Here is a 26,731-nt window from a genome sequence, read left to right as displayed (position 1 = left end):
GGAGGCCATAAGCGATAAGAGACCAATTGGGACGACACGTTTACACAATAGTGTTTCTAGAAGTTACTATTCATTATAATGGGAGATGATGGACCTCAGCAAGAACACATTGTAAAACTTACCTTTGATACAATGGGAGTAGACCTAAATAAAATGCATTAACCAACAATTAGCTAACCATAGTGATAATCCATCCACTGCCAGTCGCTCTGGATTTTTTCCCCCTTATTTGTATAATTATTTATCTACATATTTTATACATTCCTTTTACCTTATATATAGATTTCATTTAAACAATGTTGTATACCATTATGTTATACAAAGAATAGCATATACATTTCATTAATGTGTGCAAACTGTAACCGATGGGAAGAAACATATATCATCTCTACATGCTTGAGATAAGTCGTTTCTTCAAGACCACAGACACTGTTCAGCAGAAAAATCCTGTTATGTTTAATAAGAACACGTACAGTGTATGTTTCTCTTTAGATGCAAACAGAGCTTTGACAACACAAATATCTAAGGTTATTCAGTAAACTGCTAATTCCTTAACACTTGATTTCATACCTCGTGCTCTTCACCTGCATCTGCCTCGTTTCTACAGAAGAGTTAACTTGACAATATGTTTGAATAATTTTGAATTTCAGACAAAAATCTTGCTGATGGAGAGTAACTGGCAAGAGACAATGACAACTTCTAAAATGTCTGGCACCAGACTTGAGGAAGAAGAGAAAGTCCTGCAGGTCTTCTCACTGAGCTGCTGCAAAACATAAAGACAGTGTGAGTTGTTTATCACTTTCATTAAAAGAATTTAATTATTCAAACTGTACCTTGGTGTTGTTTCACCCTGTTGTGATATATATATATCCAAGTGAAACTTAAACTAAAAATAAAAAGTAGGACAGGACTTGATTTTGTCTATAAGGAATTGATTGGATTGCTGGTGTGGTGCATCATAAGATTTGCAGCAGGGAGGGGAAGTTTCCTTTCTTAGGGAACTCAATGCTGCATCAGTTGCTGCCGCTATAGGAATACCTTAAGCCAGTGTCTGAAGCATGTGTGAAATCATTCAATTGGCTACATCAGTCGCATGAAATCACTGGCGTGCTGGCATGTCTATGAAAGGCTGCATAAAACATAATCAGTGTTGCAACCGTAAAGAGCACTTTCACTTTCGCGATCAAAGGGGCAGGGGGCTCAAGCAGTGAGCCCCCTGTGTATATTTTTACAGTAATTTTACTTCAAGAGCAGCCGTCTGGTTTATTTTGAACAGGTTCTCCAGAGCGGCTGCACAAGCTCTGATGATGACACAGATACATCACGATTGGTCGGATTCTCAGATGATAACAATGATGTGTTTTGTGTTTATTCGAACACCTTCAGTTTCACTAATGCTTACAAAATCTTTTTATAACTGTAAAAACTCGTAGTGTAATATTAATGTTCTATGGTGTCATGTTTATCAAAATAAAACGTATTAAAAATATATACAGACACAATTTTATGGTATTTGATAGCATTAGCTTATGTTGAACTATTTTTGTACAAACAGGCAATGTATTAAAGCAGTACTGAATGAAAAGCGTTTCTGACGTGACTTTTTTTGTATGGACAAAATCATTTGAAACATTCATCAAATTATCTTTCTTTGTGTTCCACAATGCAGAAATAAAGTCATACATTTTTCTTAAATGTATATGTTACTAGGTGCATATGTGATAATAAGAAATAATAGCCATGAACAATATAGATTTTGTTCTCATGGTATATAGCTTGGTATACAGCTCACTTTATAGCTAAAAGGCTCTGTCTCTGAAAATAACTCATCTGTGTCTAATGTATTTGTCATTTTTTTACTTTAAATTTTACATCGGCATTTCCATGGGTTCATCGGATCAACGCCCTCTAAAGGTGAACCAGTATATATGACGTAACGAAGCCTCGTTGCTGAAATCACGTGACCTGGCCAGTTTGATTCGCGATCCGAATCAATAGGCTTGTTCAAGGTGCATCGGCGCTGCGCAGACTGATCGGCGTATGACATCAAAGTACCGCGAGAGCATTCGACTCCTTATGCTTTTGAATCGCTCTCGCGCTACTTTGATGTCATACGCTGATCGGTTTGCGCAGCGCCGATGCATCTTGAACAAGCCTGCTATTTCCAAACAAAAGAAACGGTTACGTTTCGGATCTTCATGAGGCAGTGTTTTTAAAGCGCCGATCACTACATTAAAGCTACAGTAATTTCAAAGCAAACCAGCTTCGGATGTAGAGTCTCGATTAGAGAATATAGTGAATCAAAACAGACTGATAGAGAGCTATCTGCGAAATAAACTTGATCAGGAAAGATGGAGCAGCATGAAAACAACCAGACCACACAGGCACCAGATGTCAAGACGGAAACCTGCCAGTCGACTAGTCTTAAACAGAACGATATAACACAGTGTAAGTTGGTTATTTATCAGTTACAAAGACTCAGATATGATAACAATGAATCTGTTAATTCCGTTAATTGTTTGTGACTAATAAAGCCAATAGATGTTCAGCTGACCACAATAGTTTGGGATTTGCCAGAGTAACTATATATTTTTCAAATTAGATTACTTAAACCAGAGAACCCTAGTGCAGCACAAAAAAACGCTTGGATACTTGATAATTCATCCCTTTTAATAATAATAATAATAATAAAAACTAAAACAACGACTTAACTTTGCAAGCAAACACATTCTTCTTGACAGTCTTTTTTTCCAAGCTGCATAATTTTTTATTGTAATAGACATAGTGCTGAATTTTATCTATAGCTTGCTTAATATAAACACAATGAATTTGTGATTATGTGAAGTTAAAGTATTTGACATAATTTTTAAAAGTACTGAATTTTGGTTAAAATGGATATGGTAGTATTTTTTCTCTCTCTGTGCCGTGAATGTTTCCCAATGGTGCTTAAACCATCTGATGATAATGTTAGCCAGCTGGTCTTTATCACAAAATAAATGCCTTAAAAGGTTAGTTCATCCAAAAATACAATTTCTGTCATTAATGTCGGCATGAAATCAAAATTGACCCTATTTGCTGTGTTAGTGCATAGTACTAGTCTTGTGGTAAACAATTAATCCATGCAAGTTATTACACAGAAAAAAATTGTTTGTCGCAGTAACCTTTAAAGGTGCCCAAGAACGTTCTTTCACAAGATGTAATATAAGTCTAAGGTGTCTCCTGAATGTGTCTGTGAAGTTTCAGCTCAAAATACCCCATAGATTTTTTTAAATTCATTTTTTTAACTGCCTATTTTGGGGCATCATTAACAATGCACTGATTTACACTCGGCGCCGCCCCCTTACATCACGTGCTCCCTGCCACACCAGCTGTCGACTATATTACAGCGCATTTACAAAGTTCACATAGCTAATATAACCCTCAAATGGATCTTTACAAGATGTTCGTCATGCATGCTGCATGCATGCTTCGAATTATGTGAGTAAAGTATTATTTGGATGTTAAAGTTTTATTCTGAGTGAATTTGAGGCTGTCCTCCGTGGCTAATGGCTAATGCTACACTGTTGGAGAGATTTATAAAGAATGAAGTTATGTTTATGAATTATACAGACTGCAAGTGTTTAAAAAATGAAAATAGCGACGGCTCATGTCTCTGTGAATACAGTAAGAAACGATGGTAACTTTAACCTCATTTAACAGTACATTAGCAACATGTTAACGAAACTTTTAGAAAGACAATTTACAAATATCAGTAAAAATATCATGCTATCATGGATCATGTCAGTTATTATTGCTCCATCTGCCATTTTTCGCTGTTGTTCTTGCTTGCTTACCTAGTCTGATGATTCAGCTGTGTGCAGCTCCAGACGTTAACTGGCTGCCCTTGTCTAATGCCTTTTATAATGTTGGGAACATCATGGGCTGGCATTATGCAAATACTGGGGCGTACACCCCGACTGTTACGTAACAGTCGGTGTTATGTTGAGATTCGCCTGTTCTTCGGAGGTCTTTTAAACAAATAAGATTTATATAAGAAGGAGGAAACAATGGGGTTTGAGACTCACTGTATGTCTTTTCCATGTACTGAACTCTTGTTATTTAACTATGCCATGGTAAATTCTAGGGCACCTTTAATCAAAATCTGAAAAGTTACTTCCGGTCTGGAATGGCGTTCCTTCTCTGATGACGTCAGTTTGACGGCTTGGGTTGAAAACGCTTAAACCACTCCCTCCAACCGTTAGTCTGCTATGAGCGAGGGATGGAGAGGAGGAGCGCTAAAGTAAAACTCTGCCCTCTATTCAATATTCTGTTTCACTTGGAAATACGTCACAACATTGGAGAAAAGTCATTTTCAACTTCCGGTTCACAGGGACTTTAAGTACTCATCCTTCATCCTAAACCCATAAGACCTTTGTTCATCTTTAGAAAACAAATTAAGATATTTTTGATGAAATCCAAGAGGTTTTTTTAATCATTCATAGAAAGTGAATTACTGTCGTTAAAGGTCCAGAAAAGTAGTAAATACATTGTTAAAATAGTCAATGTGACTACAGTGGTTCGAGAACACATTAGTGCACAAAAACAAAACAAAAATAACGACTTTATTGAACTCCCCTGTCATTCTCTTACGCAGTTGAGGCACAGTGCAGCGCTTCCGTGTGCCGGCTCAGTATTGGCCAGCTCCTGCGTCAGCGTCACGCTGCTCATGTGAACAGCGTCGGCCAATACATAGCCGGCGTTTGGACTTAAACATGGAATGACGTAATTACGTTGCTTTCTACGGGGGATAAAAAAAAAAAAATCAAAAATATCTTAATTTGTGTTCTGAAGATGAAAGAAGGTCAGGTGTGGAACAACATGAAGGTAAGTACTACTTAATGACATACATTTCATTTTTGGGTGAACTAACCTTTTAAGGGTGATACTACATCCCTCCACACAGTATATTATGCTGTTTATTACACATCTATAGGTACTCACAAAATAAATAATAGGACATTTTAGGTTTTTTTATAATCTTTCCCCTATATATTGACTTTAACAACAAATTAGTCCACTATCAATCAGCCTAGCAACAAGACGAATACTGTAAAAATATTACAGTAATATTGATAGTGAAGTCTTCATTTTCACTGCAATCAAAAACTGAGAACAGTACCGCCACACTATATATGTAGATAATAAAGTTTTTCTTAGGGCACCAACTAAAAGGAAATCATATTTAAATCATACAAATTGTTGAATTTTACCCATTTTCAGTGATCGAAAAAACCAAATGTGGTTGACTTTGCGCACAGCTGATATTTATTGCATTTAAAAAGGAATGTGTGAAGAGTAAATAATGTTTCGACTAGAAATGCATCGTTTCCCTCTATCAAAAGAATTGCATAAAACTTAACTCTATGAGTACCAAAAACAAACATTTTTCCAAAATTTAGATGTCTTTAATTCAAGAAGTGGTAAAGATATCTTAATGTCATTTTAGATTCTTGTTCTTATGAAACTTTTCTTTTGGAATCTTCATTTTTAAGGCCCTATATGGTCATATATATATATATCATGGATACACTGATTCTGGGATGTCAATGCGGTAATGTGTAGTTATGATACTGCATATTTGAACTCTTGGTAGCCTCAGAAGCTGTTAAAATAAACAAAATCCCTTCTTCCAAATATCCCTAACTGATTCAAATATAGATTCTTAAAAAACACTTTTGGGAGCTTTTCAACTTCAAGGAATAGTCCACTTTCAAATAAAATTTTCCTGATAATTTACTCACCCCCATGTCATCCAAGATGTCCATGTCTTTCTTTTTTCAGTCGAAAAGAAATTAAGGTTTTTGATGAAAACATTCCAGGATTATTCTCCTTATAGTGGACTTCAATGGCCTCCAGATGGCTGAAGGTCAAAATGACAGTTTCAGTACAGCTTCAAAGGGCTTTAAACGATACCAGACGAGGAATAAGGGTCTTATCTAGAGAAACGATCGGTCATTTTCGAAAAAAGTACAACTGTATATGCTTTATTAACACAAATGATCGCCTTGCACATGCTCCCGTATTCTTCTGGTATCGTTTAAAGCCCTTTGAAGCTGTACTGAAACTGTCATTTTGACCTTCAGCCATCTGGAGGCCATTGAAGTCCACTATAAGGAGAATAATCCTGGAATGTTTTCATCAAAAACCTTAATTTCTTTTCGACTGAAGAAAGAAAGACATGAACATCGTGGATGACATGGGGGTGAGTAAATTATCAGGAAAATTTTATTTGAAAGTGGACTAATCCTTTAACCATTTTCAGTGGATTTTTGTTACTCAGAATAATGTTTTATGCATATACAATGCAATACTTTTAGAGTTACAGGCATGCAAATTTGGTAAAGGAATATTTATGGCACTCAGGTATGTTCTATGCAGTTGACTTGATAGAAAAACACGAGATACATTTCTAGTTTCAACATTACTTGTTCTTCAGATATTACTCTTTCAAAGAAAAAAGTATCAGCTGTATGCAAAGTGACCCACTTTTGGTTTTTGACTACTGAAAATATGTACAATTTACCAATTTACTCATAGAGCCACATTAAGATCTCCATATCTCTGGGACTGAACCATCGAGGGCCTTTAAAATGCAGTTACCAAAAGGAAAGTTTAAGAACCCGAATCTAAAAGGATATTAAGATATCTTTAATACTACTTGAGTTATAGGCATGCAAACTTGCAGCAAAAACACAAGTGCTTTTAGCCATTTTTGTATTGTCATTGTTGGCATATAATGAAACAAAGATTGCGAAAGTCAACAGATTTACTAATAGACCTACCAATCTCTGTGTAAAAATAAAATAATGATTCTGCCATCTTTCTAAAGTAATTTTACACCCCTATAATTTGGCTCCTAATCTTGTAATTGTAATTTTTACCCCCCCTCTACAAAAAAGTGGACTACTCAGTAAATATACATGTGTGAGATTTAATATGTTGGCTTTCATTACTATTTATGTTTGTCTTTCTACAGAAAAAAATATTAACAAAATCAAAAATTTGAGCCGGGGACCTCTGGTTGAGTTGACATGGAATGACCCTATTGCAAAGTTCATCTAAAAGATAATAACCTTGTATAAGTCTTATCAGATTTAATAGCAAGAACATTAGAATGACAGATTTAACCTTTTGTATGTAAAACATTTTTTTTTTAAATTGACCCTTCACCGGGAGTTTGATCGACAAGCTATCTAACCAATAATAATGCCGAATCTGCCATTTTGTCTGACAAAGCAGTCAGGAGTTAGAAGATTAACCTCGGTGGACTTGAACTTGAAAAATGGTGTGTATTAACATCTTTCCACATTTGAAACAACATACCTTCTGATGTTCATTGATGTTTATTTAATGCTATAAATTAACTAGTAGGAAGAGATGATCGGTTCATGAGCCGCTTTAGCTGAGGCGCTACAACAATCTGTCACGACACATTAAAGAGCCACAAACCACTTTTTATTGTTCAAATTTCTTAAAAAATATTACACAATTTGAAAGCTGGGACTTTATTTAATATCATAAGTAACCTGCTCTGTCTTGTCTGTTGACGTGTTGTCAGTGTCCTCTTTGCTCCGCAATGTATTTTTCACTGCGTGTGGCATGAAACCGCCATGGCTTGTCAGACAAAGCATCAGTAACTAAGGGGGGTGGGTCTTTGCGAAGGGTCAGTTAGGCCGATTTCACACCGCACGCACAAACAGAGTGTAAGCAGCGCTTTTTTTTCAGTGCCTATGTTAACAGATTAGAGCATTCACGGGGCACACAGAGGCAGCGTGTTGCAGAGCAGAATTAAAGCCACAGTCAATTGTTCTTGATCAAAATTGACCTGATTAACATGAAAAATAACAAATTTCACCATAAAATCAAGTCAAGTCTGTTTAAAACTAGAGGCATATCATCATATGTGTGTGTGACAGAGGGGAAGTATGCTGCCCATTATAAATCAAAGAACATGGCAGACAGTGGAGGAGAACACCAGAAAATGTTACAGAATGGACAATACTCGTCTGTATTTACATTACACAAGCCGCGGTTCAGCTGCTCCCGCTCTGCACATGCAGAACTTATGCGCTGCATCCACATTGCTTAACCATCCAGTGTGAAAAGGGCGTTAGGCTTGTTGTGGTAGTCGGTGTTACACAGTGTTCGGCCGTACACAGATTACATTACCTGGCCACCGTGGCTCCGCCTCCACTGTTGTTTAGATGTTTTATAGAAATAATAACCATTTAGTTCAGTTGCACAATGGATGCTACAATTATAAACTGAAAGTGTTTGCTTTTGTCCATACAGCACACACTGCACAGTGCAGCAGGAGTCAGATTTCACTAGTGAGGAGAGATGACTGACAGGACGATGGCGGAGGATTTAGTGCGCAACAGATCCTGAGCGTCATTGACAAATATCTTATCTTGTAAAATGTGCAGTCAGTACTGCCACCCCCTATACAAAAGTGAAAAGTGAGCACGCATTCAAAAGTGATTTCAATTAGGCCTATATACAGAGCAACCGTTAGCAAATTAAAAAAATAAAGTGAAAAACACATTCAGAATCCCCCCTCTTCCCTCACTGGTAATACTGGTGTTGTTGAAAGTTTATATACCAGTGTGAAAACTTCCTCACAGTTCCAAACTTCCTTGCTGTGTTGCAGATCGTTTATTTTCCTTGAATTGAGTTTTTTTTTTACTTTTATTTTAGATCAGAATGCACTGAAAGAAGATTATATCACTTGCCATGAATGTGGGATGCATTTCACAAAGCAAGCAAGCTTTAAGCAGCACATGAGGAGTCACACTGGAGTGAAGCCTTTTATTTGCCCTCAGTGTGGAAAGGGTTTCACATTAAAACAAGGCCTTGAGGCTCACATCAGAATTCACACTGGAGAAAAGCCTTTCTCCTGCTTTGTGTGTGGAAAGAGTTTCGCACAACAAGGACAACTTAAATATCATGTGACAAGCCACACTGGAGAGAAGCCTTTCACCTGCCCTCAATGTGAAAAGAGTTTCACAGCCAAACAAAGCCTTAAAATTCACATGAGAATTCACACTGGAGAGAAGCCTTTCACCTGTCTTCAGTGTGGGATGAGCTTCTCACAAGTAAAACACCTTAAGCGTCACATAAGAACACACACCGGAGAGAAGCCTTTCACCTGCATTCAGTGTGGAAAGAGTTACAAAGTGAAGCAAAGCCTTGAAAGTCACATGAGAATTCACACTGGAGAGAAGCCTTTCACCTGCCCCCAATGTGGAAAGAGTTACAGATTGAAACAAAGCCTTGAATGTCACTTGAAAAGTCACACTGGAGAGAAGCCTTTCACCTGCCCCCAATGTGGAAAGAGTTTCACAGTGAAACAAAGTCTTGACAGTCACATGACCATTCACACTGGAGAAAAGCCATTCACCTGCTCTCAGTGTGGAAAGAGTTTCGCTATAAAACGATACCTTGAGTATCACATGAGAATTCACACTGGAGAGAAGCCTTTCAGCTGCCCTCAATGTGGAAACAGATTCGCAATGAAAAGTAACCTTGAGAAACACATGAGAATTCACACTGGAGAGAAACCTTACTCCTGCCCCCAATGTGGAAAGAGATTCACAGTAAAACAAAGCCTTGACAGTCACATGACCTTTCACAATGGTGAAAGGCCATTCATCTGCTCTCAATGTGGAAAGGGTTTTGATGTAAAACTAAAACTTGAGTATCATATGAGAATTCACACTGGAGAGAAGCCTTTCATCTGCCCTCAATGTGGAAAGAGTTTCTCAATGAAAAACAACCTTGAGAGACACATGAAAATTCACATTGGAGCGAAGCCTTTCAGCTGCTTCGAGTGTGGAAAGAGTTTCACCGTGAAACAAGGCCTCGATATTCACATGAGAGTTCACAGTGGAGTGAAGCCTTTCATCTGCTCCGAGTGTGGGAAAAGTTTCACAGTGAAACAAAGCCTTGAGAGTCACATGATGCATCACACTGGACAGAAGCCTTTCACCTGTTCTGAATGTGGAAAGAGTTTCACAGTGAAACAAAGCTTTGAGATACACATGAGAATTCACACTGGAGAGAAGCCTTTCACCTGCTCTCTGTGTGGAAAGAGTTTCACAGTAAAACAAAGCCTTGAGAGACACATGAGAAATCACACTGGTGAAAGGCCTTTCAACTGCCCTCATTGTGCGAAGACCTTCACGCAAATGGGACACCTTAACCGTCACATGAAAAATCACACTGAAAAGAAGCCTTTCGACAGAGTTGGGGAATCTCCTCCTCCACCTGTTTGCAGCATCCATCAAAATGAAGTGACTGCAGTCATAGTTTACCAGAAATCCAACCAGCTATCAGAGGAGATTGATGTAGTCAATATTATATATGATTAGGAGGCCATAACTGATAAGAGACCAATGGGACAATTTGGTTGGGATGCCACATTTACATCCTTACTCAAGCAACTGTTTCAATTGTTCATTATAATGGGGGATGCTTAACCTCAGCTAGATAAAACATTTAATACAATGGGAGTAGACCTAAATCAAATGCATTGGCTAACACTTTACAATTAGTTGACCATAGTCATAATCTCAGTAAATCATTTGAAGATTGAGTCAGTTGAGTAGCAGTGCCATCCACTGCCAGTCGCTATTGTAATTAAGGTTAAACGTATTTGGCTTGCTGTCCGCAGTGGAGGGGCTCGAGGAAGCAGCTTCAACTCGAGCTTAGATATACCCCTCAGTGGGACTACTAACGCTTGGAAGATGAGTATGGTAGCAAAATGCCTAAATTATGTTGGTGAAGCTGAAGAGGTGGAGGGATGCCAAAACAGCTGATGCTGGTGCAAGGTGAACGGCTGCTTATATGCTCCGGCAGTTAATTGAAAGATTAGATTGGTTCACTCCTCTCGAAATTACGTTTAGGAACTTCACTTATTATACATATTTTATACATTCCTTTACCTTGTATATAGATTTCATTTATGAAATGTGTTTCTAATACTGTATAACCTTATATTGTACAAAGAATAGCATGTACATTTCATTAATCTGTGCAAACTGTAACTGATGGAAAGAAAAACTTTATCATCTCTACATGCTTGAGATAAGTAGTCTCTTCAAGACCACAGACACTGTTCAGCAGAAAATTCTCATTGTTTTTTTATAAGAACATGTATATGTTTCTTTTTTATAAGAACATGTGTATATTTCTTTTTAGATACAAACAGCTTTGACAACACAAATATCTAAGGTTATTCAGTAAACTGCTAATTCCTTAACACTTGATTTCATACCTCGTGCTCTTCACCTGCATCTGCCTCGTTTCTACAGAAGAGTTAACTTGACAATATGTTTGAATAATTTTGAATTTCAGACAAAAATCTTGCTGATGGAGAGTAACTGGCAAGAGACAATGACAACTTCTAAAATGTCTGGCACCAGACTTGAGGAAGAAGAGAAAGTCCTGCAGGTCTTCTCACTGAGCTGCTGCAAAACATAAAGACAGTGTGAGTTGTTTCACTTCCATTCAAAGAATTAAATTATTCAATCTGTACCTTGGTGTTGTTTCACCCTATTGTAATATATATCCAAGTGAAACAGCTTCATAAACTAAAAAAAATGCAGGGCGGGACTTGATTTTGTCCATCAGGAATTGATTGGATCACTGCATCTGATGATCCAGAAGACAAATAAGCTGATGACGTTTTATGCAGGCATCCTTTCATAGCCATGACAGCATGCCTCCACAACTGATGCAGCATGCAGCAACTGTTGCATGCAAATCGGACACATCGTCATTTGTTTGGGAGTAGAGCATGCTCAGTCTGCTCTCGAGGGAGCTGGCTGCACCCACTGTAATCATTCACAGTGAGGAAGCTCCTCTCCTGCCTGGCTCTCTTTGTGGTGATTAGGAGTTAGACATCTTTGCCTCGCGGTTCCAGTCCTGCTGCTGTTGAGGTGACTTCGATTGTTGGGGCTGCAGATAGAGTTAGCAGAGGACTTCGAGGCAGGCATATCCCTTTCTCGCGCCTCACCCATTAGCTCTAGAGCTCTCATACCGGATCCGGAAGCCCACTCTGCAGTTTCTACTGATCTGACTAAGGGCATGTTATGGCATCTGGCTCTGAGGAAGATGCAACAAGAATTGAGGTGGACGTTGTCAGTGAGCCCACCCACGGACAGTCAGATAGACAGAGGGTTATTAACAGAACAGTTATTGTAAAGTAGGGGTGGGGGGGAATCGAATCACATATGATTCACACATGGGGAATCGATTCACACACTGCCTACAACACACTGTATCCTTCACTGGAAACCGAAAGTAACTCACTCCCGCCAAACGTTTAGAAATCTTCCATCCGGGAAGTCAACACCAATGTGACTAAAAGTTTGCTAAGAAGTATTTCCTACTAAAGCAAGGCGGTATTTGACTCCGGTAAGCGACTGGTGGGAGTGGCCTTGGACGGCAACATGCACAGTGCGTTATGGGTGTTAAAGTTTTTCTATGTATTTGAGAAGCGTCTCGCTGCAGCCTGTGGTGGACATCCAACCCGGCCTACATCCAAGTGTTACATCAGAAGCCAGGACCATAGCACCCTGCAGCCGATTCTTAAGATTTTATTGGTCATGTCAATCACAGTACTTATTGCCTATACCAAACACCGATCCTTAACCCTACCCGTCACTGTAATCTTAACCAACGAAATTAGCTGCAGGGCGGGTGAAGTGAAGTGGTTTGGGGGGGAAAAAAACACTTCCTCATTAACTTTTAGCATCGAGAAGACTTAACACTCACACCTAAATCTTTATCATTTACATCTTATATTTGTCTTGCCAGACGTCCGCACTGAAATCCTCCTAAAACCCTTATGCCTGAAACACACTCCAAACCTACCCTTATACCCAAAAGTCCTTTCAATCAGAAACCTACATACAACAAATCGGGTTTCCGGAGCGATACAGGGATGGGGAAACATGTAACGTCTGGACTAACTTATGATGCTTTAAGATTTTGGAAAAGCTTTTACCCTTCTGAACTGGTCAATTAAATCATGGCCTGGGCTCTGGCCAGTCTGACTTTTACGGGTCCGTTGTCACTTAAGTTGCCTCGGCAAATGCTAAGTAGAAACTTCTTCAGGTTCCTAGGTGACTTCAAAGATCTCCTAGATCGACCCCATTCTTGGCACAAAGGTTCATGTGGCCACAGGCACATTGTGAAAACACCCAATACACACACACATACTGACATTCTCTGCATTTAACTCATAATTAAACTATCCCAGAATGTTATGATGTATTCCTGTGTGTATGCATGTCCTTGTGTTATAATTAGCCTAGTTATGATTTTTAGTTATTTTAGGATAAGATTAAATGCTTATAACCATATGTGAGAATGTGCCACTCTTTTAATGTCTTCCCACCCTATTGTATTTGGTCTTGAAACGATCCTCTCTTTATGCCTTAATTGATGATATATATCATGTTACGATAAAATGCATTATATAATTTTTTTACTATACTTTGGGGTAAAAACTGTACTAATCTGACACTTTGATTTAGTTGTATGTATTTGAAGTTTCATTTATTAAAATCGATTATATTCACGCTTGATTGTCTCTGTTGCTGCTCATAAATCAGGTCATTTTAACGTTTTGATTTTCGCTACATGCTTTTGTACTGTTATTACTAGAACAGGAGTATCATTCTTTTTGGCCAGAAGAATAATCTTCCTTATGAGTTGATAAGAAGTTTGGACAAACCAACCAGTCTCTTTGAAATAAATTCTAAAACTGAAACTAATTCTGCAAGCTGATCTAGACCATATTATAATCTGTTAAGATTAATTATATATTTCACCTCTGAGCTAAATTCGCTACAGTCACCATAGATACATTATACATATCTATGGGTAGTCACAAGGTGAAGTATTGGGCACGGGCGTAGTTTCTGGCATCACACTTGGATGTGGGCAGAGTTGGATGTCCACCGCAGGCTGCAGCAAGCCCTACTTGACCTATTTGGCAAAAGGGAAGACAACAGCCTTTTTTCTCTGTTTTCTCTATGTAGCACCGATTTCATATGTTTTGCCTTTCTACAGCATAGACAGCCAAGTTTTATTGAAAGCCCATTTTGCCAGTAATTTACATCAATGACTTATTACTTACAACTCTTTCTGTCAATTCCTAATGGAAAGACTATTCCTTTGTTTTGGTGCTGTACCCATACATGGAAATGTTGGTCAGAAAATTAGTTTATTCAATCTTATTATGAATGTGCACTCAAAAGAGTCATCAAAGAACATTCAATAGAATATTTGGCCTGGTTGTATTTTGATACCATCGTGATGTTTTTGAATGCTTTATTCAAATGCACAGATTATGTTATTTTAACACTTAAACAGTTTCACAGTTTGGTCTGGTTTTGTTTTCTTAGTAAAAAAGTGTTATACATATTTTATTTTATTTACAATTAAAAAAAAAACATACCAGGTGCATATTTCTATCTTTATAATAACTAAATTTTAATATTTTACATTATATGAACATATAATGGAAATTTTAAGTTTGGAGCAAAATTAGGTAAATCATGTGAAGCAGCATTAAAATGTATATGAACAAAATGCTCAGTTTAACAAAGGTGTTCCCATTGAAAAAAGTCATCCCAATACTAATTTATTCTATATTATGTTGTGCAATAACTATTGTCCCTACAAGGCACGGATAACAAACAGAACATTGTTTTTGCTTGTTATAAGAACATGTACATTTCTGTTTAGAACACAAATAGCTAAGGATGTTCAGTAAGCAGTGCTCTTTTCATTTCACTTCATTTCCTGCCTCTTGCTCTTCTCCAGCATCTGCATCTTGGTTGCAGACGAGTTAGCATGACAAAAGGTTTAAATAACTTTCATAAGAGAGAGAAGATGGCAATAACAACTACTGAAATTATCAGAAATCTGTCACCAAATGTTAAAAAGAATACAAAATCCTACGGGTCTTCTGCTCACTGAACCTCTAGGAAACAGAAAGACAGTGTGAGTTGATTGTTTATTGCTTTCATTTAAAGAAATAATACAGTACAGTTATTTTTTTTTACATTTGCAGCGTTAGATATTTTAGTAAGTGGAAACCCAGTGCTTGCATTTAAAAGTGTAATGCTGCAATCTCTCAAAAAACAAAACAAAAACACTTTGGGTCTGGAAGATGAAATAAATAGAAAGTAGCAGTATTTTTTTGCTTGGAAAAGCATATGATGTACTGTGTGATATATCCAAATACATATAATATTAGAGGCAATTAATTGAGTTTTAAATTTTCTGTAGAGATAACCAAAGTGATGTTTTTTACAAGGAAGTATTCATCTAAACTATAAAAACAACCTGATTACTGTCAGGTTTTAGAAACTGAGAACAGAGGAAAACATAATTAAAAAGAATTGGGATTGGAAAGAAAAATGGGATTAACAGAGACAGGAATAAAGAATGGCTATGGAAAGTGTTGTGAATGAACAAAGCAGATGATGTAGTTTTTTATATGATGTTATAGATATTACAGGAAAATAAACCCAGAAGATGGCAGTAGTGCAACGCCTCTGGATGCAAGCTGCTGTTGATCCCGAAAGAAGAAGCGGAAGAACTGACTGATGGAGCGATCTGCAAAATAAACTGGATCGAGCATTTACTGGAGATAAAGATGGAGCAGCATGAAGATAACCAGACAACACCAGATGTGATGATTAAAACATGCCAGTCATCACCGAGGCAAGAACGGATGAATGAAAGACCGTGTAAGTTTGTTATTTCTGACTGATTCTGGTTAAATTCACGTAACCTAATAAAAAGATACGTGCGTCAAATGATTTATGCCTAAAGGCCAGTTCACATCAAGAACGATAACTATAAAGATATCTATAACGTTATTTGCATCCACACCACCGATAACGGTCTGTTTATTCTAAGCTATTGGGGGTTCTTGTTGCATTTACACGGCTGTAACCAGCAGATGTCCTCAGCATGCTATGTTTCAAGTGAATCTAGCTAGTGCAGGCCCGGTTTCACAGACAGGGCTTAGACTAAACCAGGATTAGGCCTTAGTTCAATTAGGGCATTTAAGTAACTTTTATAAACGTGAAAAACATATTACTGATGTGCATCTTGAGACAAAACAATTGCACTGACATATTTTGAGATTTCTCAGAGCAAGTTTCTTTCAGTTGAAACAGTTCAAACATGCATTTTAGTCTGGGACTAGCTTAAGCCTTGTTTGTGAAACCGGGGGATAATCTAACAGTGAATTAAGCTGATGTATAGTGGAATAAAAACATCACCTAGTGTTTTTAACTGCTACTTCAAAGGAAGCAAGACAATGCCGAAATTATCCCTGGATAACTTACCCGGGGTAATTTTATGTTACACCGTTTGCTAGCCCGGCACGATCTTATCTCTGTCGATAGTACCATTTATTCCTAGGTTTTTTTTTCCCAATATATCCATTTTCTTACCCTTGAAAAGGCGGTTTGTCTTGTCAAACAGTGGTGGTTTTTTTTTCTGGATCTCGGCGATTAACGTCTGCCATTTTAAATTCGCGAGCCCTTAAATTAGAATGGATTCTGGTTGGCTGTCAGTGTTTTATCATTCAACAGCTGGAAATAAATAGTTCTGAAAGTGATCCTAACGATATCTTTCCTCTATAGCGCTATCGTTATAGCTATATCGTTATATGGACTCGTTCTGCTATTCTTTTATATTTAGAACAATATCTTTATCATTATAGTATCGTTCTTGGTGTGAATGAGCCTGGAAGTTCAGATGCAGTAGCGGCCTTTGTACAGATGTGTGCAATAGTTAGGGATTTTTTTTTTTTTGTCAACATTAGTTGACTAAAATTGAAACCAAAGAAGCCAATAGCCATAGAAAAAGTGATTTTTAGATGGATAAAATGTTTATATGATTTAATAACCGAGACGATTCAGTAATTGTGTAGTAAAATAACCATAGAATGAAAATATGGGAAATCAGGTAATGGTCTACTTTTCAAAGCAGTCTTAAAATATCTAAGCATGCACAATGCCTGAGTTTAAATCTGGGGTCTGTTCTTTGTAATCTCACTAAATACAATTTGACAGATGCCAGATCTTCAAATAGTGATAATTGATCTCTGGCTAATTTGGTTCTTCAAATTAATTTATGGACTTGGTTAAAATATCTGGATAAAGTAGACTGATATTACTGTATGTTCTTGTGTTCAATGGTTAGTTCACCCAAAAAAGAAAATTCAGTCATTATTTACTCACCCTCACTTGTAAGACTTTCGTTCATTTTTGGAAAACAAAATGTAAATATTTTGAATGAAATCTCCATTGACAGTCTACGCAACTACCGCTTTGACACTTCAAAAGAGATCATAAAACTAATCCATATGAATTTGAAGGGTTTAGTCCAAATTTTCTGAACAGACACGTTGATCACATCGCATTTTACTGTGAAATGAGAGTTCTGTGTCTTTATGAAAATCAACACATTGTAATGATTTATCTCATCCACCTGCAGTTAATTGGAATGTTATATTTTATTACTTTGATATAACGATCCACACATCACTAGTGCGCATAATAAACAGAATGGTGTCATGCATTGGTGTGACACTAATATAGCTCTTATAGTTATGGTTGTAGGTGTGAAATGGCCTGAAAGGGTTAGTTCACCCAAAAATGAAATTTCTGTCATTTATTACTCACGCTTATGTTATTCCAAACCCGTAAGACCTTCGTTCATCTTCGGAACACACATTAAGATATTTTTGATGAAACCTGAGAGCTTCTGACCTCCCTGTACACAGCAATGTCATAACAAATGTCAAGGTCCAGAAAGGTAGTAAAGATATTGTTAAAATAATTCATGTGACTACAGTGGTTCAATCTTATGGAGCCACTAAAGGGACATGGTGTTGCAGGGCTCCAGAGAAAAAAATAAAAAAAATAAAAAATAAATTAATTAAGGTGCCATTGGCTCCTATAAGTAAAAAAATAAATAAAAAAATAGGCGCCAATTTTTTTTTTTTTAAGCGCCACAAAAGAATAAATGTGTTTTAATTTTGTCATGTGTTGTCACGTCTGCCCTCCTTTTACAGCATCAGCATTTTCATCCATCTTGTGGAAGTCCTGGGAAGTAAGGCTGTGTTCGAAACCACATACTTCTCTACTATATAGTAGGCAAAAAGCAGTAGGCGAATGAATATTATGTCCAAAACCTTAGTATTCATATAGGTGAGAATTACCGGGGCTTTGGACTAATTCTCGCGAGATTCGGACTTGCGTATACTAATGTTGCGTTCGAATATGCCTACCTACCTACTATATAGTAGGAGAAAACAGTGCGAGAAAAGAGTAGTATGTTTGAACCCTCCAGTACTCATTAAAGAGTAGGTGAGAAATCCCCGGATGGTCTACTGCTCCCGCCCAGATTCTGAAGCACTCATCATCGGATACTTTTATATCCCTGCCTTCCCAGGAGGCCACGGGAAAGGATACATCATTAGCTAACCTGGCGGAGACCAGCGAATGTGAGTATTACAAACCAAAAACATGGTTCCTTGTGTTAAAATCACATTTGTTGAGCTACTGTAGAGTATTCTGTTAAATTGTTGAAGGTGTAAAGATGCTAGACAGTATAGTATAGTTGTGATTTTGCTGTAAAAACAAATTTTATTATGTGTAGCTAACTGGGGAGCTCCAGTAAGCACACGCACGTCTCCAAAGTGGATTTAAACACATTCTAAACCATATACATCTTAAACCATATACATCTTAAATGTCTATTTAACATTTGACAGGAAAATCTTCAATAAATATTGCAGATGAGCACATCACAACATGAAATACACATCTGAGTGATGTATGCACTTGCTTTTATGTAGAATTCACTGTTATCAACACTGCTTACATTAGATACATTTGTGTTGGATATAAAGTGAGTTAACACATCATCAACTACCTCAACATTTAAATGTAGTATTGAGCACATAAATCACAGAGGAAACTTGAATCTTGTCTGGATGTTACAGGGACTGATGAGCACACGTGTGTTTATCCAGTGGAGAGAGGCTGATGAAGGAAGGGTTTGAGTGAGTATAACAGAAACAACAAATGTGGTTCATTTTAATTATTGTAACTTCAAACAGAGCTATTACAGCACTTTTCTGATTCTTGATTTCTGTGCATTTGCTGCAGAACTTTTGTGGTGGAGCCGGACCTGCAAGGAAGGCGATGGCGGCATTTGTGAAAAAAAAGGGAAAACCTGAAGTAAAATCATTTTGTTACTTCTAATATAGAAGTCAAATGCCATTGTGCTGTTAAAGGATTAGTTCACTTTCAAATAAAAATTTTATTGGAAATGGTGTAGAGCCATGGATGAGACCCTCCATCACTCCACCTTATTGCCTCATCTGGCCTGGATGTTGCTGTGGTCTCTTCATCCTCAGTGAGCCCAGAGCCAAACAAAAGAAAAAAACAAATACAAAAAAACACAGGGATTGAACAGCTTGAAGGCGAGTAAATAATGACTGAATTTATATGTTTGGGTGAACTCACCCTTTAAGCCCCCAAATAGTTATTTTATGAAATGATATGTTTATGCATTCATAATATAGCAGTACCTTGAAGAAATAAATTAAGAAATAAGCAGCTTTATTGAGCGTTTGTGCTTGTGACACTTACAAAAATTGATTTACAAAAATCACATTTATTTATGCATTTGGCAGAAGCTTTTATACATAGTGACTTACAGTGCACTTGTTACAGGGACGATCACCTTGGATCATCCTGGAGTAAAGTGTCTTGCTCAAGGACACACTGGTGTTGATGGCTGCGGAGAACGAAGCAGCAACTTTCTGCTTACCAGTTCAGTGGTTTAGCCCACAACAGCACACAAGTAATAAAGCTACAATTGTAAAAATATGAAATGAAATTTGGCAAGAAATAGAATGCTGACATGAATTGTAAAACATTTTAATCTGTTTAAATGTTTTACAGGTATGCTCATGGAGAGCAGGCACTCAAATGTTTGGAGCAGATACAGCAGCAGCAGCCATCTTCTCCCACTCCTGCTTCAAGGTTGTGGGGTTCAAGGGGCGTCATTATGGTCTTCCTCATCCTCTGGATCAGCGATGTCCCCATTGAGGAGAGCCAGATTGTGAAGCACAGCGCAGCACGCAACAACCTCAGGCAAAAAGGCATGGCTCCACTCTGGCCATGAAGAAAATAGAGCACCAGCATGTTTTCAGGATGCCAAAGGCTCGCTCTATGATGCTTCGCACACGGGAGTGCTTGCTGTCGAAACAAGCCTGCATGATTGCACGTCAGATTCCAATCTGACTGCAGCAATGAGGGACATGATGGATGGCAAAGACAGACGAAGGTGGGCAAGGTGGTCAGCTGCTTCATCAAAATAAAGCTGCAGAATTGGCACAGCTGTGTTGAGATGGCAGTAGGATGTGGGGTTCACCACCTGTAAATACATGATTGTTAGAACAATAAGTTTGAATAAAGATTTGATCTTTGATTTTGAATAAAGATCTTCAAACAGTGTCCCAACGTCTCCTTTGTGCAGACATTGCAAACGCTGAGGAAAACCACACTAGGAAGGGTTGGTGAGTTACTGATGGCATGAGGTGTTGGTCCACCTGTCGCTCATATCTTTTTTTTTATTGCAGAACTTATAACTGATCAGATCAGATCAAAGATACCATGGTTGTATCTTTAACAATGAACAATCATGATGACAAAAAAAAACAAATATCATGGGTTTGAGTACATCATAGTATGAGATTATATACACAAAAAAAGGACAACGGCAAGGTTAAATATCTTTGAATAATTCATCATAATGCATAAACAAATGCATTTTTTATTCATAAGCCTAAGGGATGAAACAAGAGTTACATTCAACAAGAGGAAAATATAAAGGAGATTTAAAGGTGGTAAAGAGGATGTTTTGTTTAATACCTTTTTGCAATATTACTTGAAACTGTCTTTACTAAGTGATAAAAGACTATTTATTAGGTGCACTGAAAGGAATATTATTAATATACATCACCTGTGCACGAGGTAGGGCCTTAAATACATCAGCCAATCGTTTACGCGATCATCACGTAAACGATTGGCCCTCTGGCTTGTCAATCACTGCCATTGTGAGAGACGTGCGCGGATTGGCCCTCTGGCTTGTCAATCACTGCCATGACGTTCCTTGTGAGAGACGCGCGGCTGCGCGCTCTAGTAACTTTCCACACTCTACAGGCGCTGCATGCAATGTTTTTGTCAGGAGACAGGAGTAACAACTGCAGATTATGAATCACCTGCGGTGAGTCCGACATAATGAATCCACTAAGTGTGTGCGCGGCGTAACGATTGTAAGGCCGATTATGAATGTAAATTGATACTTATGACTGATTGCGCTCAAACGCGTCCAGTCAGAGCCAGTTGCGTTTAGTCTGCGATTACAGTCGGTGTTCAAATTCCATGTGAAAGTATATAAATCTGCTTCAGTCGCAGAAAACAATCACTGTATGTTGAGCATAGTCAGAATGTTTTAGCTAGTCGTAAAATGTGTGCCCGGCTTAATAACACAGCGAATGCCGGTGGCAAACAAACACTCGTGCACGAGTTTTGGGAGGCGTTCACTTGAAATGAGCTGTGAAGGAGGGGGATTGTTCTTCCGCATGCGCTCATTTCAAAAACTCAGTCGACGAAAACATCCCCTGTACCACCTTTAAGGCACTTTTGCTTGTGGATGAAATTTTTCTTAATTTTGCATTTAAAATAAAGAAATTAACATTCAAGAGGTAACGATTTTGGGTTTTCGTGATAAAATAATATCATTAAGGATAAAACTGTGGGTCACATTAGTAGGGTTAAAAATGTTATTTTTGGGGTTAACTTAAATCAACCCAAAATTTACTACAATCAGAAAAAAAATGGGAAGCTGTTTCTTCAACAAGACCACAAAATGAGCAAGTTTCATCAGTATCAAGATATTTACAGATAAGATTAATTAAACCCGTCACTTTTAAGTTTTAAGTCTTTTAAGTTGTTGCACTTGTGATAACGTCAACATGGCGAATGATGTCCGGATGTGGTTTCAAATGCAGCCAATGACTCAATGACTTACTCATTCAGACATATACTGCTACCTACTGGCAGTTTTAATTTCCTATTTAGAGTATCATTTAAAAAAAAAAAAAAAAATCCAATTTCCATATTAATAAAAAAAATAATTAAAGGTACAGTTCACCCAAAAATAAAAATTCTGTCATCATTTACCCATATATGTTTAATAATAATATACACAAAAAAATAGATGATGATCACAAAAATCTGTGATCTATAAAAACTCAGGTGGACATTAAACAAAAAAGTTTTTTCCAAAATCTTGCCTAATAGAGGAAAGGGCTATAGCAAAGTGCATCTAAAAGATAATAATCTTGTATAAGTCTTACCATTTAAATCCCTCCAGGATTTCACGGGACTTTTTTCTCATTTTTGCAGCCTAAAATGACTGAATTTGCTGCGGCTTTCCTCATATGTTTTCGGCAATATTTGTGGCATTTCTTGTTGTTTTCAGTTAAAATATACCACAGACAACATTCTTATAACATTGTTATTACTTTTCTGTTCTTGTGAACCATTGCAGGACTCCAGAATAACATTTGAGGGCAGTAGCACCGGTGCCATTAAGTCTAGAATCGCAAAATCTTGGAGGGACTGATTTAATAGCAACAATTCAAGAATGAAAGATTCAACCTTTAGTATGTCAAAGTTAAAACAATGACGTCTGTTGCAAATGAATTGGGTGCAGATTTATAACTTTGGCTTTAATGTCCTTGAATTGAGTTTTGACTTTGATTTTTAATGCTTATTGTAGGTCTGAAAGATCTGAAAGAAGATTATATCACTTGCTATCAATGTGGGATGTGTTTCACCAAGCAAGCAAGCCTTGAAAAGCACATGAGAATTCACACTGGAGAAAAGCCGTTCACCTGCCCGCAGTGTGGAAAGAGTTTCACATTTAAACAAAGCATTGAGAGACACATGAAAACCCACACTGGAGAGAAGCCTTTCACCTGTTCCCAGTGTGGAAAGAGTTTCACAGTGAAACAAAGCCTTGAGAGTCACATGAGAATTCACACTGGAGAGAAGCCTTTCACCTGCTCTCTGTGTGGAAAGAGTTTCACAGCGAAAACTACCCTGAATTTTCACACGAGAGTTCACACTGGAGAGAAGCCTTTCACCTGCTCTGAGTGTGGAAAGAGTTTCACAGAGGATAAAAAACGTAATATTCACATGAGAATTCACACTGGACAGAAGCCTTTCACCTGCTCTCAATGTGGAAAGAGTTTCAACATGAAACAAAACCTTGATATTCACATGAGAAATCACACTGGAGAAAAGCCTTTCGTCTGCTCTCAATGTGGAAAGAGTTTCACAGTGAAACAAAACCTTGAGTGTCACATTAAAATTCACACTGGAGAGAAGCCTTTTACCTGCTCACAGTGTGGAAAGAGTTTCACAGAAAAACAGAACCTTAAATGTCACATGAGAATTCACACTGGAGAGAAACCGTTCACCTGCTCTCAGTGTGGAAAGAGTTACACAATGAAGCAAAGCCTTGATATTCATGTGAGAATTCACAATGGAGAGAAGCCTTTCACCTGCTCTCAGTGTGGAAAGAGATTCACAGTGAAACAAAACCTTGACAGTCACATGAGAATTCATACTGGAGAGAAGCCTTTCACCTGCTCTGAGTGTGGAAAGAGTTTCACAGAGAAAAAAAAACTTAATATTCACATGAGAATTCACACTGGAGAGAAGCCTTTCACCTGCCCTCAATGTGGAAAGAGTTTCACACAACAAAACCACCTTAAATGTCACATGATACTTCACACCGAAGAGAAGCCTTTCACCTGCTCTCAGTGTGGAATGAGTTTTAACATGAAACAAAAGCTAGAGAGACACATGAGGATTCACACTGGAGTGAAGCCTTTCTCCTGCTCTCAGTGTGGAAAGAGTTTCACAGTGAAACAAAATCTTGAGAGACACATGAGAATTCACACTAGAGAGAATGGAAATGCTGTGAGTGTGGAAAGAGTTTCAACATGAAATACAAGCTTGATCTTTTTATGTGATTAGGAGGCTTGTCTGATAAAACATTAATGGGAAAAATTAGTCTGGTTAACACTCCTAGAATTAACATGCAAGTATTTGTGAGAGACCCTCTGCAACATTATCAACACTCATATTGTAATAACAAACAGGGATGCACCGATACCACTTTTTCCTAAAGGAGTCCGATACTGAGACTTTGATTTTTGGTACTCGCCGATACCGAGTCAGTCAGACACCTTTATTTATATAGCGCTTTTTACAATGTAGATTGTGTCAAAGCAGCTTTACAATGATAACTGGTACATTATTTTGGCTGCACAGCAGCTCTTCAAGAATAGTGTCAATGCAGGCAGATCAAAGCACTGTTAAATATCAAATGTCAAGTCAAATGTCAAGTGTCCCCAACTAAGCAAGCCAAAGGCGACAGCGGCAAGGAGTACCAATACCTGCATTTTCATCATTGCATTTGTCATTTTTAACATTGCTTTTCTCAACAGTAGTTTTCAGGTACAGAAACTGAATAATCAAATGTAAAATAACACTGCATAGTCTTCACTGTATAATTCAAATATAGATTGATCTTTATTAAAGATAGGGTAGGACATTTTCGAAGAGGCAAGCAATAGCGAGCAAGCTTTGAAGCGTAAGATCGCACCCTCCCTTCAGAGTGCCTCCAGCAGGGAGTGCACAGCAGGGAGCAAACAAAAGCGCCATGAGGGACATCTTTAAACTACCTTATGTCTCAAAGTACATAATATTACAATAATAATGAATGTAAACAACTGAAAGGGCAGTGACTTGAATCACCTGACTGCTGCAGATTCATTTTGGCATTGATAGTGTTGCCATTGAAACTCCTCCAAGTATAACGTGACGGGTTTCCATCTCTTCCAAATTATGGTAGTATCGCGTAAACTCAACAAAAGCTTGTTGTTTTGATTCGGTAGGAACTGTAAAACATGGCTGCTGTTTTGGTTGCGGTGTTTGTGACTGGCGTCAGTTTTAACTCTGCATAGCATGAAACACGCCGATGACGTGTGATGTCTGTGCGAACAGGGTGCGTGAGGGTATATAAAAACAGTTGACAGGCAGGTAGGACATCCGGACCAAGGGATTTCATTGGATGAACGTTCAATGTTCCTACACCTTCCACAGACAATATAAATACATTAAGAGCACTTAACTTAGTGATTGTTATCGGGATGTGAAAAGACTTTCAACCAACATAAAAAAAGGTTTTTGAAGCAAATCACCTACCCTGCCTTTAAAGTTATAAAAGTTATTCAATCAAGAACAGTGAGTGATTTTCTTTTTGTGCTTTGTTGTTAGATTAACATTAAGCAGCAGGTAGGCCTATATTAGGCTGCTGTAACTTTAAAAGCTGCATGTATCCAATATACTGTTACACACGTTTTCTTTCTCAACTGTTTACGTTCACTTAAGACATAACCAACTCAAGAAGGTGTGTGTCACAGTTCCCTCGTTTCCTGGACTCCATTTCCCAAGATCCTCCTGTCTCAACACCTGCACTCACTTCCCTCGTCATCTCCCCAGCAGCACTCATCACCTGCACCTGGACTTCCTCATCAGCACTCCCTTTATAATGGACTCACTCTGCTCCTGCAGCCCACGAGCCACAAATCCGCTCCAGCCCGCCTTCTAGTTCCAGCCCACAGGTCCCTTCTTACCACCAGGGATTTCCCCAAGAAAATTTTTTGGGGGGGGGGGGGGGGGGGGGGGGGGGGGGGCCCATGTACCCGTGTGTGGGGAACTCCTGGCCGGGGTTCTGACGTCGCCATGGCCTGCTACAGCTCCTGACCCACCATGGCCTGCTACGGCCTCTGACCAGCCATGGCCGCCCACGGCCTCTGACCCTCCATGGCCGCCCACGGCCTCTGACCCTCCATGGCCGCCCACGGCCTCTGACCATCCATGGCCCCCCACGGCCTCTGACCCGCCATGGCCGCCCACGGCCTCTGACCCGCCATGGCTGCCTGGACCCATGGACCCGTCCTGGACACCTCCGCTCCTGTCCGCTCCTCTCCCTCCACCGGCGTGAGGTCTCCAGGGTGCCCACCCCCCCTCCCCGGTTGTTCCATCTACGGCGCGAGGCCGCGCCTCCCGGGAGGGGGAGATACTGTCACAGTTCCCTCATTTCCTGAACTCCATTTCCCAAGATCCTCCTTTCTCAACACCTGCACTCACTTCCCTCGTCATCTCCCCAGCAGCACTCATCACCTGCACCTGGACTTCCTCATCAGCACTCCCTTTATAATGGACTCACTCCCTTCACTCCCTGTCCAATCTTGTTGTTGGTTAACGTGTGTATATTGTGTTTTATCTCCTGCGTTACTCATTAAAACCCTGTATTGTGGATATCCATTCTTGTCTCTTCAGCACAGCACACGTAACAGTGTGAAAGAGAATTCGATTCAGTATTTCGAGAACTACTGAATTTAGTTCTCTTTTGTGTCTTCTTGCACTTGAATATTTAATTTGGCAAGGCTTAAAACACATGCAAATGATAAACTTTTGTGACGATGCAGCACTGGCCC

General features: G+C 38.6%; 3 protein-coding genes across 5 annotated transcripts in view; all 3 read left to right on the top strand.

Moving 5' to 3' along the window:
- Positions 1 to 20,603, top strand: part of LOC125271500 (zinc finger protein 585A-like) — a 39,853-nt gene extending 19,250 nt beyond the window's left edge. Inside the window, exons 4-10 of the mRNA XM_048195539.1 lie at positions 651 to 2,448; positions 11,395 to 11,527; positions 15,566 to 15,806; positions 18,149 to 18,580; positions 19,082 to 19,141; positions 19,248 to 19,947; positions 20,049 to 20,603. Of these exons, the coding sequence (XP_048051496.1) occupies positions 651 to 776 (126 nt within the window). The 3' untranslated portion in view covers positions 777 to 2,448; positions 11,395 to 11,527; positions 15,566 to 15,806; ... (2 more) ...; positions 19,248 to 19,947; positions 20,049 to 20,603. The remainder of the gene's footprint in view (positions 1 to 650; positions 2,449 to 11,394; positions 11,528 to 15,565; positions 15,807 to 18,148; positions 18,581 to 19,081; positions 19,142 to 19,247; positions 19,948 to 20,048) is intronic.
- LOC125271747 (NACHT, LRR and PYD domains-containing protein 12-like) overlaps positions 1 to 26,731 on the top strand; it is a 1,137,836-nt gene that overhangs the window by 789,478 nt on the left and 321,627 nt on the right. The gene's annotated exons all lie outside the window — the stretch shown is intronic.
- On the top strand, positions 2,310 to 24,492 carry LOC125271793 (oocyte zinc finger protein XlCOF6-like). Its single transcript, XM_048196054.1, has 4 exons — positions 2,310 to 2,448; positions 8,737 to 10,139; positions 19,941 to 19,947; positions 23,002 to 24,492. Exons 1-4 carry the CDS (start codon positions 2,352 to 2,354, stop codon positions 24,168 to 24,170), a joined length of 2,676 nt encoding a protein of 891 aa, XP_048052011.1. The 5' UTR covers positions 2,310 to 2,351; the 3' UTR covers positions 24,171 to 24,492.

This window comes from Megalobrama amblycephala, linkage group LG7, assembly GCF_018812025.1.
Source record: "Megalobrama amblycephala isolate DHTTF-2021 linkage group LG7, ASM1881202v1, whole genome shotgun sequence".
NCBI lineage: Eukaryota > Metazoa > Chordata > Actinopteri > Cypriniformes > Xenocyprididae > Megalobrama > Megalobrama amblycephala.
The sequence above is the reverse complement of the archived record's forward strand: the minus strand, read 5'-3'. Positions and strand labels throughout refer to the sequence as shown.

What these genes read in the sequence shown, in the direction of transcription:
- LOC125271793 (XM_048196054.1), top strand. Translation starts at nt 2,352, where the DNA reads ATGGAGCAGCATGAAAACAACCAGACCACACAGGCACCAGATGTCAAG. An exon ending in ACAGAACGATATAACACAGT is followed by an intron (nt 2,449 to 8,736) that starts GTAAGTTGGTTA and finishes CTTTTATTTTAG; the next exon opens with ATCAGAATGCACTGAAAGAA.